This window comes from Enhydra lutris, unplaced genomic scaffold (genome assembly GCF_002288905.1).
Source record: "Enhydra lutris kenyoni isolate GAN:26980312 unplaced genomic scaffold, ASM228890v2 scaffoldscaffold10, whole genome shotgun sequence".
Lineage (NCBI taxonomy): Eukaryota > Metazoa > Chordata > Mammalia > Carnivora > Mustelidae > Enhydra > Enhydra lutris.
The window spans coordinates 20684712-20699604 of NW_019154094.1; the positions used below are offsets into that span (position 1 = coordinate 20684712).

General features: G+C 41.1%; 1 protein-coding gene across 1 annotated transcript; it reads left to right on the forward strand.

The window, feature by feature from the left end:
• The first annotated feature begins 1157 nt into the window (after window positions 1–1157).
• LOC111143784 (putative uncharacterized protein C3orf49) lies at window positions 1158–14009 on the forward strand. The gene is made up of 5 exons (XM_022497655.1): window positions 1158–1282; window positions 5378–5700; window positions 9267–9391; window positions 13042–13155; window positions 13812–14009. The coding sequence occupies exons 1-5, from the start codon at window positions 1158–1160 to the stop codon at window positions 14007–14009; spliced, it is 885 nt and encodes a 294-aa protein (XP_022353363.1).
• Window positions 14010–14893: the final 884 nt, after the last annotated feature.

A 14893-nucleotide genomic window follows, 5' to 3' on the forward strand; every position in this document is an offset into this window, starting at 1 on the left:
GCAAATTCTTGGATCCCATGCCAGACTTGCTATATTAAAATCAGCATTTTTTTTAAGATTTTATTATTTATTTATTTGACAGAGAGAGATCACAAGTAGACAGAGAGGCAGGCAGAGAGAGGGAGGGAAGCAGGCTACCTGCCGAGCAGAGAGCCCGACTCGGGACTTGATTCCAGGACCCTGAGATCATGACCCGAGCCGAAGGCAGCGGCTTAAACCACTGAGCCACCCAGGCGCCCCTAAAATCAGCATTTTAATAAAACCCTCAGGTAGTTCGTGTGCACATGAAAGTTTGAGAAGTATGCTTCAGATTACTGATGAGGACAAACCCAAAAAGCGGGGTAATCCTTGCATCTCTCTCCCACACTTTTCTAGAATTTTCTTTTCTCAGTATCCAGTTCCTTCCGGCTAAAAAACTCAAAAACGCCATTGAGCATGATGGGACTAAATCCTAGTGTCTGCTGCCACCTTGCGGTGAGAAGAATTTGCAGGCAGAATTTCCTCTTTGGGAAATGGGGTAAGTTAGAAGGATGGACCAGGCACTCAACTTTTTCGGCCTTGAGAGACCAGTACAAAATTCTGTGATATAATAAAATAGCCTTGGGGTGTACTATGAGATACCCAAATAACAACTGGCTTTTTTAATGTGTGTCCCCACCCCAGGCCGAGAGAATATTCATAGCTCTAGCTGAGATATCTAACAGAAGCTGGGATCACTGGGATTCCTACCAAGCCTTTCCTCTTTGGGATTCAAACACACACATCCGAATGTCATAATCAGGTGGTGTGTGATTATTTTATTACCAACCCAAGTGATAGTGGTTAGAAAATCAGGTCACCTTTTCTGCATTTGCCTTGCCCAGGAATCTAGAGCACGTGTTCCACAAAGCAAACTGGAATTTCCCACCACTCTGTCAAATGCATCATTCCCAACCTCTCTGAGGTTGGTAAACAGGGCCAGTCCCACAAATGATGTCTCTCACACCTAGAAGGGAATAAGAAAGCGATTCCAAAAATGTCCTACATACTTTCCCCAAAACAGCCCAGAGGTTAAAAGGGCCTCTGGTACCTGATGATTTTGTTTTGTCGTTTGGGAGCTCAAGAGCTGGAGAAATCCCAAATAGCTGCTACAGGTGTAGCTACAGGACTTCACAGCAATGGACCACCCTCAGCAGTATCTTCCCGAGTCTTTTAAGGGTGCCTGTGGAAGAGTCGGCCAGTACCGAAGACTCCAGCAACCCAGGAAGAAAAACGGCCCATTCAAAAGGAGGGGAATTGAAAGGTAGGACAATGGGATTCATTTTCTTTTCTGTTGAGCAATATTCTTGGGATTTTTGCATTAAGCGATAGTCACTGTGATGATTAGAAAAGTTAGCATCTGTTTTTCAGCATTGCCTTTAGAAATGAATGCTCTGAACGGATTGGCGGTGGGGGAGGCACCGCATCGCTACATTGGTCAGGAAACCTAGTGACACAATGGAAGCCTCATTTTATGAGTGTAATCATAATGGGGAAAAAGCTTTCCTTTCCACCTGAGTTTGCGTTTTAATGTGGCATATGATGCGAAAATAAGCGCAGTCTCAGAATTTTAGACATCACGTGTCCGGTGCAAGTGCTATGATTGTGAAAATTCCATAGTGTATCCCTTGAGATGAGTCCATGATCAATGCTTTCTGTTCTCTTGCCCAGCAATATGCACTGAGATATCTACTAACTGTAGGTCACGCTGTGTGTGCTCTTTAATGTAATGTTAAAACTATTTTAAACTTGGTATTTCCTGTCAGTGGAAAAGCTGTAAAGACAGGCAATGAAATACTCCAAACATTATCTATTTTATTTTATTTTTTTAAGATTTTATTTATTCATTTGACAGACAGAGATCACAAGTAGGCAGAGAGGCAGGCAGGGAGAGAGGAAGCAGTTCCCCCACCAGGCCGAGAGCCGGATGTGGGGCTCCATTCCAGGATCCTGGGATCATGACCTGAGCCGAAGGCAGAGGCTTTAACCCACTGAGCCACCCAGGCACCCTGACATTATATATTTTAATTTGGAAAATCAATGAGATGATTTATTTTCCAATTTCTTTTGGTTTCTTTCTTACCAGACATGTAGGAATGAGGTGTTTTGATGAGGCCTGAATCCTCCAACACCAAACTTCTGAACTTCCATGGACAAAATGAAATATTGCTGAGAGTTCCACTTTCAATAAGAAAAAGAGTTTAAAGGGGGAAGCAATACTACAAATTACATTCATTACCAATGGAGATACTTAAAAACTTAAGAAGAGAAGGGTTCTTTTCAAAACAGAAATTGTTACAGTTCTATTCCAAGCCCCCCCCCCCGAGCAAAATCACCTTCGTTAGTTATGTTATAAATAAATCGGGAATGAGGGTGGAGGGGATGCCCTAGGAGATACATTCTAAAGATTCAGACTACTTAGAGTTGAACTTTTAACCTGGGGGAATAAGTGGATGGCCTTTGGGGTTCTTGAGCCTCTTGAAGTTGTATTTTCATTGTTTTGGGGATGTGTGTGTGTGTATTTATGGTAGTAGAAATGGATGGCTTTATTAAATGATTCTCGCAGGGCTCTAGGGAAGATTAATCCTAGACTATAAATGGTCTTTGGGCAAATTAGAAAATGGCACTCCATCCTCAAGACTCTTTACTGCCATCATCTAGAAAGTTGTAGTTAACTTAGACACTATGATGACTAAATGAATAGCACCCCTGGTGTGTGTGTGTGTGTGTGTGTGTGACTGGAAGATGGTCTATGTTCAGTCCCAGAAGGGAGGGCTGGCTAGCTAACCGGCTCTCCCCTTTCTTTCGACCTCCTGTTTGAGCTCCCTTCTTGCCTTTTACTTTTTTCCTTCACTCCTCTGATCCATATTAATAAAAGCTATTATTTTTTAGGTTTCAAGCCCATGAATTATTTCTTTTTATGCTCACATTTCTAAAAACAGTATACCCATTTTCAAATGAGAAAACCTAAGCTTATAAGAGATTGAATAACATGCCCAGGATGACATAGCTAGGAAGTCTGGTGCTGGTTTGAACAAGACCATTTAACTCCAGTGACTGAGGTCTTCTGAATTACCTCCCAAATGTAATTACAGAGAAGTTGAAGGATTTAGCTCTAGTTTAGAACAGTATTTTCTTGGAGAATGGTCTATGTGCTACTGGTAGTACTTGAGATATTTTAGGTAGCATACGAAGAACATTTTTTAATAGTTATGAGTTTATTTTAATCCATATTACAAATCTGTTACATGTACTGCAAACATAATATAACATAATATAAAACCTGGGATTTCATCCAGAGAAGTGGAGATGCATCTTCCTACAAAAACCTGTACGCAAACGTTTATGGGTGTGTTCCTATTAGGTCCAAACTAGAAACAATCCAAATGTCTTTCAATTTCAATGAGTGAATGATTAGACAATGTGGTAATCCATATCATGGAATATTACTCAACAACAAAAAGGAAAAATTGATACATACAACAATCTGGATTAATTTCCAGAGATTCACGCTGCATGAAAAAAAAGTAAATCCCAAAAAGTTATATACCATATGATTCCATTTAGATAAAATTTTGAAAGGACAGAATTATACAAATGGAGGCCAGCTTAAGGAGGTGGTGGGGGTATGGGTGCAGCCATAACACATGAAGAGCCTGGAGGTGATGGAAATGTTCTGTATCTTAAAAGTATCAATACTGGGGCACCTGGGTGGCTCAGTGGGTTAAAGCCTCTGTCTTTGGCTCAGGTCATGATCCCAGGGTCCTGGGATCGAGCCCCATATCGAGCCCCATATCGGGCTCTCTGCTCAGCGGGGAGCCTGCTTCCCTTCCTCTCTCTCTGCCTGCCTCTCTGCCTACTTGTGATCTCTGTCTGTCAAATAAATAAATAAAATCTTTAAAAAAAAAGTATCAATACTGTGATAATTACACTTTTGCAAGAGTTTACCATTGGAAGAAACTGGGCAAATCTCCCTGTATTATTTCTTACAACTGTCTCTGAAACTACAATTACTTCAAAATAAGAGGTTTAATTTTTTTAAATCTCTTGGATTTTTTTTTATATATATTATTGCTTTGGATGACATTAAAAATAAAAGCTCATTGAGGAAGAATATTAGCTAAATAATGGTGTGAGGCTGTGTGTTTATTTTAGAATAGTGAGTAACACAGACATTGGGATCAGATCACCTGCACTAAGTTATTTAATCTTTCAAAGCTTTATTTTTTTTAAGATTTTATTTATTTGACAGAGAGAGACACAGTGAGAGAGGGAACACAAGCCGGGGGAGTGGGAGAGGGAGAAGCAGGTTTCCTGCTGAGCGGGTAGCCTGATGTGGGCTCCACCTCAGGACCCCTGGCATCATGACCTGAGCTGAAGACAGATGCTTAAGGAATGACTAAGCCACCCAGGCACTTCTCTTTCAAAAGCTTTAATCTCTTCATTTGTAAAACAGAGATGACAGGAGGCGGGGTAAACTACATAAAACACATAAAAAACTTAGAATAGCGTTTAGTGCATAGAACATTATTAAGAAACATGTTTGTATTTTATTTTAGATTGTTTATTTGTTTGTTTAGAGAGTGTGAATGGGGGGAAGGGCCAAAGGAGGGGGAGAGAGAGAATCTCAAGCAAATTCCCTGCTGAGTGCAGAGCCTGTCACCGGCTTGATCCCAAAATCCTGAGATCATGACCTGAGACAAAATCAAGAGTGGGACGCTCAACCAACTGAGCTACCCAGATGCCCCCATTACCTGTTTATATTACTAAAGTAGGCTGCCATGATGAAGATGGTGTATGACTCTTTGGAATCTTAGAAACAAGAGTTTATTCTACCTAAATGAGTGTTTTATATACATGCATCATTTACAGGGCCTTGGAGACTACAGACCTTATTCACTACCCTAGCCATCGCTCATCTTTCATCACTGTAGACTGAAAGCCACCAAATCCAGCAAAAACGACATCTAGCCATCATTGAAAGGAAGTTACCAATTTGCCAATATGTGTTCTAACAGTCAGGGACTTGGATTAAGATCTGCCTTCTATGCTTGGTCAGTTAACCTCTCTATGTTTCAGTTAACTCATTAATGCCATGAAAATGAGAGTATAGCCTACCTCTTACGGAGCTATGAGGATAGAATGAGGTAGTGGTCAGAGTGCACGTAACCACAGTTGGATTACAAAACACAGAGGAGTTGCTTTGGCTTTGTTTGTCTATGATTTGGTTCTTGGTGTTCAGTTTTATTGTTTGGAATTGGATCATTTGTTCGCAATTTAAGTTTGGGTTTTGATTATTTAAATTATTTGTTTTTGACTTTTCAATTTCCTTAAACGAATACTTTTTTATTTTGTTCAGGTGGCATAGAGCCGTGTCCACCAACTTAGTAAAACAAAATGTATTGGTCCCCAAAGAGGAATCATCTGCTGATAGTGACATGGAATTTCATGAAAGCCAGCAAAACCAAAGAAAAAATGTGATGAGAAAAGTGAAGACGGTTTTGGGAAGGGTGCTGTCCTACAAATGGAGAAGCAAATGGGCAAGTGTTGGCAGAGGGGTCTCCACTAACCAAAAGGAATCCTTTCTTTCCAACACACAGAGCCTTCTTCCCAGAATTGTCAAGGAGCTTCCAGCCCCCAGGTTATTTGCAAAACAAAGAACAAGAAAGCTGTCGCAGAATGGTAATCAAAGGCAACTTATCCTTAAGTGTCAAGGCCAAGAGGAATAGTGAAGTTAGGACGACTTTCCTTGCGACCCCAAAGTATGGCTTCTCCTGGGAGCTTGTCTGAAATTCAGAATCTCAGGCCCTTCCTGGGTCTACTGAGTCAGAATCTGCATTGTAGAAAGAGCCCCAGGTGACTTGCCTGTACAGACATTTTTAATTTCTGAATGACATTGTCTTCAAGGTCCCTCCCAGTCCAATTCATGGTCTAACTGTTCTAAAGCCACTTTTTATTTAAACATGCATATATACAGGCATATATACTCATATAATATACGGCTATATGCATATACATTAAAAAATTAAACTAAAGTGGGATTTTTCTTTTATTTTATTTCTGGGAAAAGTCGTAATACAGCCTGGAAAGCAATATAGCTACTTTCCAACAGTGGAGGGTGTGGGAAGAATTCTATGAATAAAATTTATGATTGGTAAGTCATAACAGACATTTGCTTTTATTTTTTTATTTTTTTTAAAAGATTTTATTTATTTATTTGGCAGAGATCTCAAGTAGGCAGAGAGGCAGGCAGAGACAGAGAGGGAAGCACACTCCCTGCTGAGCAGAGAGCCCTATGCAGGGCTCAATCCCAGGACCCTGGGATCATGACCTGAGCTGAAGGCAGAGGCTTAACCCGCTAAGACACGCAGGCACCCCAGACATTTGCTTTTATTGTATCTACTTCCTGTGTACCTTGTGGAAGAATCAGCATTTGAACTGTTAACTTGAAGTCTTTTTTGCAATCGCTTCTCGGCCTTTTGGCTAAGATCAAATGTGAGTCTTTTTTGCAAGGTAGTAATGCTGTTGGGTGGGGGGGTGGGTGTCCTCTGAGTTATGACTAACAATACCACTAAAACTCACATTCTTGGGGCGCCTGGGTGGCTCAGTGGGTTAAGCCTCTGCCTTCGGCTCTGGTCATGGTCCCAGGGTCCTGGGATCCAGCCCCGCATCCGGTTCTCTGCTCAGCAGGGAGCCTGCTTCCCTTCCTCTCTCTCTGCCTGCCTCTCTGCCTACTTGTGATCTCTGTCTGTCAAATAAATAAATAAAATCTTAAAAAAAAAAAAAACTCACATTCTTCCCTGTAGCTTTTCTAAGTTAATAGACTTGATTTTTTTTTTTTTTTAAGATCAGTTTCAGGTTTCCTAGAAAAATTGAACACAAGATACGGAGATTAACTTCCCACATACCCTCTCTCCTTACCCCACCCACATCCATTATTAACATCTTGCCCTAATATGGCAAACCCATCATGTTATGTCCTGTATCTACCATTACAGTGTCGTACAGGACAAATTCACTGCCCTAAATATCCCATGTAGCTTCTTAATGTCCTTTATAGGACAGCATCAGGAAACCAATATGGCCCTTCTAGTACCTGTAGGTAATGCACACGTGATCCCACATTTCACACAATGATGAGGCTGCATACCTAGTGAGTATTTTTCCAGAAAACAAGCCCCCCCAAAACTGATGACTCCCAGCTGGCTGATGACCCTTTCAACTGCCCCCCCCCTTTTGGAAAAAGTAGTCACTAATGCTAGCATCCAAGCATCTAGCAATTAGCTGGTATAGATTCACCTGTCTATTTTCATTGACAATAACAAAAATGGCATGTTTCTATACTGATGGCTGTAGAGTTGAAGAGCCTAGCAGGAAACAGGATCAGTTCCTCCTCCTCCTTTGTGTGCATTGGCTTATTTTCTCCTCTTAGTTGGACTAACCAATCTCTACAACCAAGATTTCTTCAGGAAACCTGTCTTTCAGGACACAGATCTAACATTACGACACTCTCACCTATAGCCCAAAGATAGTGTCTCTTCCCCATCGACCCTTGCAACATTTTTAACAAATATTTGCCGAATACTTATGTGTTTGCCACACAATTAGGCATAGAGTAGCGGATAGAACAGACATGGTCCCTGCCCTCATGGAGGGACGTTCCAACATTAGGCAGATAACTACCCCCGAGAGGCCTGCTCCAAAAAGGGACAACTCAGTTGAGATTTGAAGGACAACTAGAGTCAGATGTGGGAAGAGTTTTCCAGGAGGAAGGGAGAGCATATTCACATCCCAGTGTTAACACAGGGTATAATAAGGAAATGAAAGTAATTCAGCCAGAGAAAGGCTGGGGAATAAGGTGGTCAGGGTATTGCAAGTGACATTAACAATTTTTAACTTTCTCCTAAGAATTTTTAACTTTTTGCTAAGGAAGCATCAAATACTTTCAAGCTGGGGATTTATATAATCTGATTTGCCTCTCTTTGAAAGATAGCTCAGGCTGCAGAGCGGAGACTGGATGGGAGGAGTGCCATAGCTGAGGCAGGAAGAACAGCAAAATCCTCCTACCTTGATTCAGGCAAGGAAGGATAGTAGCTTAGTTAGTGGCGGCAGTGGGGGTGGGGAGGAAAGGGAGAAGCATCAGTAGGTAGAAGTTGGAAGATCTGGGGAAGAGCTGGATGGCAGAGGGCAGGGGGAGGGAAGAGTCCCTGGGGTGTTCACCTGCTCTGAGGGCAGACTTCACTTCTAGTGAAGTCCTTATCAATGGACCCCAAGCAAGACAAGATGGCTGGAGGTGTGAGCACAGCAGGAAGGCCCTGAAACACAGAGTGAATAGCAAACACCTCTTCCCCAATGTTCCTGTCAATCTTTTTGACAACAGGAAATAAAAGCCTCATTTACTGCCCTCTTTTTTTAATGAAAAGGAGAAAAATCTCAAATTTAGTGCCATCCACAGGCAATGACATTTTGTTTTTACCATATTAATTTTAATGCCTATTTATGACACTGGTTTTTGATTTGTGCTGGTGTCTTAAAGTTACCTGCCATTCCATACCAAAGTTACCATAAAAGCATTTATTGTGTTAAGAACTGAACTGATATAAAGAAAAATATTTAGGGGGCCGGGGTTCACACGGCTCCTGGAAAATGAGAAAAACAATGAATGTGGTAATGTGATGACAGAGCCTTGAGCCGCATCACTAGAGAATGAGGCACTTTAAACACTCCTTCAATCAGTAACAAGTACTCAAGTGATCATCTTACACATGAGAGGGTTACTTTTTCTAATTCCATAGTAGTTAAAGGAAAAAGTAACAAAAGGCAAAACTGAAGTCTGAAGGAGACATAAGCACCTTGCCAAAACGGGTTGGGGACCCCTGAGGTCATGACCACAAGAAAAGGCAAATGTTTCTAGGAAAAAGTATTAAGATTAGAAAAAGCAAAGTCATTTTTTAATCTTTAACCCGAAGGGAAAAAGCCACTGAGGCAGCATGGGATGCAGTCTTTTCGGAATACTGTCTAATAAGAAAGTTTATCGTTGTGGGGCGCCTGGGTGGCTCAGTCCATTAAGTGTCTGCCTTTGGCTCCCTCCTTCTCCCTCTCCCTTTGCTCTGCACAACCCCCCCGCCCAGGCCCCACTCTCGCTCGATCTCCCTCAAATAAATAAAATCTTTAAAAAAAAAAAAAAGAAAAGAAAAAGTTTATCTCTGAGATGCTTACAGGTTTTTTCCCCCTCCCTTCTCTCCAAGCGACTATACAACTTGATGTTGTAGAAGCAGAGACAGAGGAGATAACCCGAGGAAACACACTGCTCAGGGCCAGGAGGACCACCAAGCGGTTATCGGTGACGTCCCTTCCTTCAGGACTGCAAAAGGTACAGTGCTAAAACAAACTCACTTCTAAAGGCTTGCATATAAGTTGATGTTTAGGGGTATGGTAAAGGCCAAGTTCATGAAGGTAAAAGCCCTCATAGCTGCGGCTGCTTGTATCCTCCTATCCAAGGCCTGAAGACACAGCAAGCAGGGTTTCCAGGTCTGATTCTTCTACTTCTGAGCTCAAATGGTTCAGCTTCTACTATCACTGGGGCAACAGTGGAGTTCTGAGCTTTATACTGACGTCTCAGCTATTCAGGTAACAAGTCAGTACATCAGCATCAGGTCAATGACACACACTGCATGGAGAGAAATTCACTAGACCAGCACTGCTCGGTAGAACCTTGTGAAGTATATGCTAGCCAATATCCATTAACCACATGTGACTTTTTTTTTTTTTTTAAGCTATTTTTGGGGCGTCTGGGTGGCTCAGTGGGTTAAAGCCTCTGCCTTCGGCTCTGGTCATGATCCCAGGATCCTGGGATCAAGCCCCGCATCGGGCTCTCTGCTCCGTGGAGAGCCTGCTTCCTCCTCTCTCTCTTCTGCCTCTCTGCCTACTTGTGATCTCTCTCTGTCAAATAAATAAATAAAATGTTAAAAAAAAAAACCTAATAAAAGCTATTTTTATTTGGGAGAGAGAGCACAAGTGGGAGGCGCAGTGGAAGAGGGAGAGAAAAATCTCAAGCAGACTCTGTGCCCCATGCTAGGCTCGACCTCATGACCCTGAGATCACGATCTGAGCTGAAACCCTGAGTCAGATGCTTAACTGACTGTGGCACCCAGGCACCCTAAATGTAACTTTTGAACCTGAAATGTGGCCAGTGCAATTAAAAAGTTGAATTTTTATTTCATTGTAATCGAAATTAAAAGATAGTCATGGGTACAGAAGTATCCAAGAGCGTCCAAACCAAGAGTGTCCTTATTTGTGCAAATGTAAACTTCAGCCTAAATTGCCCATTTTTTTTAATCGCCTGAATTATTATTTTTTGAATATGACAAACATTTACTTAGAGCTGACTTTGTTCCAATTTTAAGTACTTTGGAAATATCAACTCAGATAATAATTACAACAGTCCTATAAGGTAGGTAACAATAAGGGTGCCTGGCTGACTCAGTTGGAAGAGTCTGGGACTCTTGATCTCGGATTTATGAATTCGAGCCCCATGTTGCGGGTAGAGATTATTTGAAAATAGAATTTTTTTTAAAAAAAGAAAAGGGGCGCCTGGGTGGCTCAGTGGGTTAAGCCTCTGCCTTTGGCTCAGGTCATGATCCCAGGGTCCTTGGATCGAGCCCTGCATCCGGCTCTCTGCTCAGTGGGGAGCCTCTCTGCCTACTTGTGATCTCTGTCAAATAAATAAATTAAATCTTTTTAAAAAATTTTTAAAAAAATAAAAAAGAAAAGAAAAAGGTTGGTAGCAATATTATCCTTATTTTAGGGATGGTACTGAGAGGTTCAATAATTTGCTTAGATAAGTGGGAGAAACAGGTTTCAAATCCAGGCAGATCTGGCTCTAGGGTCCTTACTCTTAATCTCTATGCTAAATACTAATCGTACTATCCAAAATGGTAGCCACTAAGTATATGTGGCTATTTAATTAAAATTCAAGTTCACTTCCTCAGTTGCACTAACTGCATTTCAAGTTGCTCGATAATAACATGTGGCTTGTGGTTGTTATATTAGCCAATAAGGAAAATTTCTGTATTTGCAGAAAGTTCTATTGAACAGAGGGGCTCCAGAGTAGAGTATCATTCTCAAAAGGCACCAATATTAGTTTTGAATTTTGCCTTTTGTGTGACAGGTTCACATTTACTGTATTCCTACTACATACTGGGCAATTTCTAGATTTGCGAACTCTAAAGGTGATCCAATGGACATATTCCTGGCCTGTGAAATTTATGATTTAGTAAGGGGGACAGATATTAAACCACAGCTCTGCAGGGCATTGAGGTAAGGATAACCTTTTGAATAAATGGCACTGGGACAAGTAGGTGTTCATATGGGAAAAAAGAAATTCGATCCCCATCTCATGCCATACATAAAAGTTAATTCCTGGGACGCCTGGGTGGCTCAGTTGGTTGAGCAGCTGCCTTCGGCCCAGGTCATGATCCCAGCGTCCTGGGATCGAGTCCCACATCGGACTCCTTGCTTGGCAGGGAGCCTGCTTCTCCCTCTGCCTCTGCCTGCCATTCTGTCTGCCTGTGCTCGCTCTCTCTCCCTGTCTCGCTCTGACAAATAAATAAATAAAATCTTTAAAAAAAAAAAAAAGTTAATTCCTATTGGGTTATATATAGATCTATGTGGAAAAGGTAAAACCTTAAAATTTGTGGAGGATGATAGAAATGACTTCAGTGTAGAGAAGTAATTCTTAGGACACAAATATCATTGACCAAAAAAGAAAAAAAAAATGGACACATCTGGTTACAGTGGGATTACTGTTCAGCAAAAGACTTAAAAGTTTGCAAAGGGTTTTATTTAGCTCTCAGAGTGATCTCAACAACATGTTTGCATTGATCGGTCACATTTAAAAATGAGACTATTTTTTAAAAATCTGGACTTTAAGCCCTCTTTTGAAAAATAGGATTTAGAAACACTAGGCCCACAATTCCTCATGATAAGAGCAGGAGACATGCAGAGGCTGGCCCCTTGGCAAGAGGCACATTGTCTCCAGTATACCACAAGCCACAACTGGTGCTGTTGTATACAACCTTCCTGCACCATCTAGGTGTTTGACTCTAGAACAGTGGTATTCAACAAACACAAAAATAACTTAGGAATTACCCCATGTGGTAACTGATCAGTAGGAAAAAGTACTGGGTTTTATGGGCGGGGAAAAAAGAGGGGTCCAACTATATATATAGATGGATTGGGGAGGGTCCTGCAAGTGACATGGGAGCCTGGGCAAGCTGGCAGAGCAGCGTGGTGGGTCAGCAGACTCATTTGTAAACTCAGACACAGGGTTAAGTCCCAGATATGGTCCCACGTCCCACTTTGTGTCGGTTTCACAACAGTCTCAATGAAAGTCACTAAGCACAAGGGGAAGGAAGAGTGAACCCAGTAAGTCTAAAAGGGGCCTATTAGCCGGGAGCCGTGACCTAGGAATGATTTCCAATAGCAACGCTATTAAGACAGGTACTTAGAAGCAGCCAGCCAGGGACGACAGGAGAAGTATCAGGCATGGGGCAAAAAGAACCCAGAGCCTTCTTTTTATGTTTGGAGACATGTCTGCCACGAAAATAAGGAAACCTGCAAAAAAGAGACCAAATTAACAACTAGATGCAGTGATAATGAGCTTTTTGGGACACTGGTCCTCCGCAGCCCCACACCCTCACTGTGCTCAGTGGCTGCAGAGGCAATTTCTTCTTTTTCCCCTTGTGAGTGACCAGCTTTTTTCCGGGCACTATATATTCTTTCAGAACCAGACAATCTCATTTCTCTGCACCCTGTAGATCTCTTCAAAGGGAGCTCTGGGCACAAAGGAGATACATGGGGCGTGGAGAATAATATGAATATGCTCTCCAACCCAACGTTCTTATGTGGCAAATGTTCAGTTTATAGGAGAATGTGCAAAGGGTGAGAATTCTTATTTAAGCACTGTCACAGAAATAACATCGGCACTTCTTAATCTGATGTGTTTTTGCATTCTTATGATAGGTTCCGTATTCATCAAAAAAGAGATCGCACTTTCCAGCACTTAAAAAAAAGAAACATAGCATGGAAAACATCCTCCGAAAATCAGATTTGACAGTAGGAAAACTTCAGATGCAGGTAGTGGACAAAGGCTTTTACTTTGTGTTTCAGAAGCATCACAGAGGGGCAAATCAAATTTAACTGAATACACAGCCCTGCTAGAGGGCAGGGCTGTGGGATGAAATTAATGATTAGCACAAAGAAGTAATGTTAGTAGGGGGCATCCTGAGAGTGGCTAAAGGAATGCTAGGGGCACCTAGGACGATGTTGTGTGCCTAATAAATATTAAGTGAATTCAATTAAAATGAAGGCACGCACAAAGGCTTCTTTTGAGAAGAACTTAGATCGTCTTTACCACTGGGTGGTAAATGCATCTTTTCGAGCTCTGATTGCTAGGACTTGAATTAGAATAATACTTTGGGGGGCACCTGGGTGGCTCTGTGGGTTAAAGCCTCTGCCTTCAGCTCAGGTCATGGTCTCGGGGTCCTGGGATCGAGCCCCGCATCGGGCTCTCTGCTCGGCAGGGAGCCTGCTTCCTCCTCTCTCTGCCTACTTGTGATCTCTCTCTGCCTAATAAATAAATAAAATCTTTAAAAAAAAAAAAAAAGAATAATACTTTGGGATTTGCAGGATGTCCACTGGTTCCCTAAGTTGTCTCTCAGGGAAAACCACTGTCTCGTTGGTTTTGACAAAGATTTCCCACATACGGCTACATTTCTTTGCATCTGTCATAGGTGGATGACCTCATAGAGACAGTGACAGATAAATCCATGAAGTTATTGGCCCAAAGACATGCTGAGCTTCAACAGTGTGAATTTCTAGGGGACGAAATTCTTCAGTCTTCGAAGCAGTTCCAGAGGATGTCCAAGAGAACCATGAGGAAGTATAAATTGAAAAATGTATGTTTCCCATGTACTTGCTGCTGCTTCTGATTCTGTTCCTGACTGCATAAGAGTTATCTCTATAGGAATTCTTATCTTTTGGTACATAATCCTGAATAAATCTCTCTAGTGAATTATCAGTTGGGGAGATGGAAATTTCTTAGAATATTCTGCACAACAGTCTTTAAAAAAATCCTTTTTTGAACAACTGATTTTTAATTTTGAGTCCATGTTAGCAAATTTTTGCTTCATAATTCTTATTAATATTGGAAAACAGAAACATTTATCAGGGCATAGCAATTCTGCAAATAAATTTCTCCCAGGATTTGCCAGATGAAATTAGAAGCATTTAATGGTATTATGACACTTGTAATAAGACTACTACTGAGTTAAATTTAAACTTTCATACTTAAAGATAAGAATTCTTACTAAAATTACAAAAATGTAACATTGTTTAAGGTATGACTCATGCAAAATGTCATGTTTCCGAACTAAAAGAAATGGATATGGATGGAAGCTAACAAGTATGGAACATTAAATTCACAACTTAAGAAAATTACAACTGATTTAGCCTTAGCTTAATTTTTAAGATCATGAAATCGTTTATGCAAGACTGACCATCTTAATAGATTATTTTTCTGAGACAATTTTTTCTTTGTTGATATGTTTTTTCTACTGAAAATGACTCCTAAAAATGAAACAGTAGAAGAAAACATAATAACAAAATGTTTAACAACCACATTGCTTAAGCATTACATTGAGAGATCTAGAAGGCAATGCATGATTCATTTACTTTGCTCTTGTAATTACTTCTTATACCACTGACTGTTAGATCAGGCAACCTCTTGCCAAATGAGGACACACCACAGACACTTTGTACACAATTTCACAAGTTCAAAGCCCTCATGAAGCCTATTTACGAATTCCATTTTCAA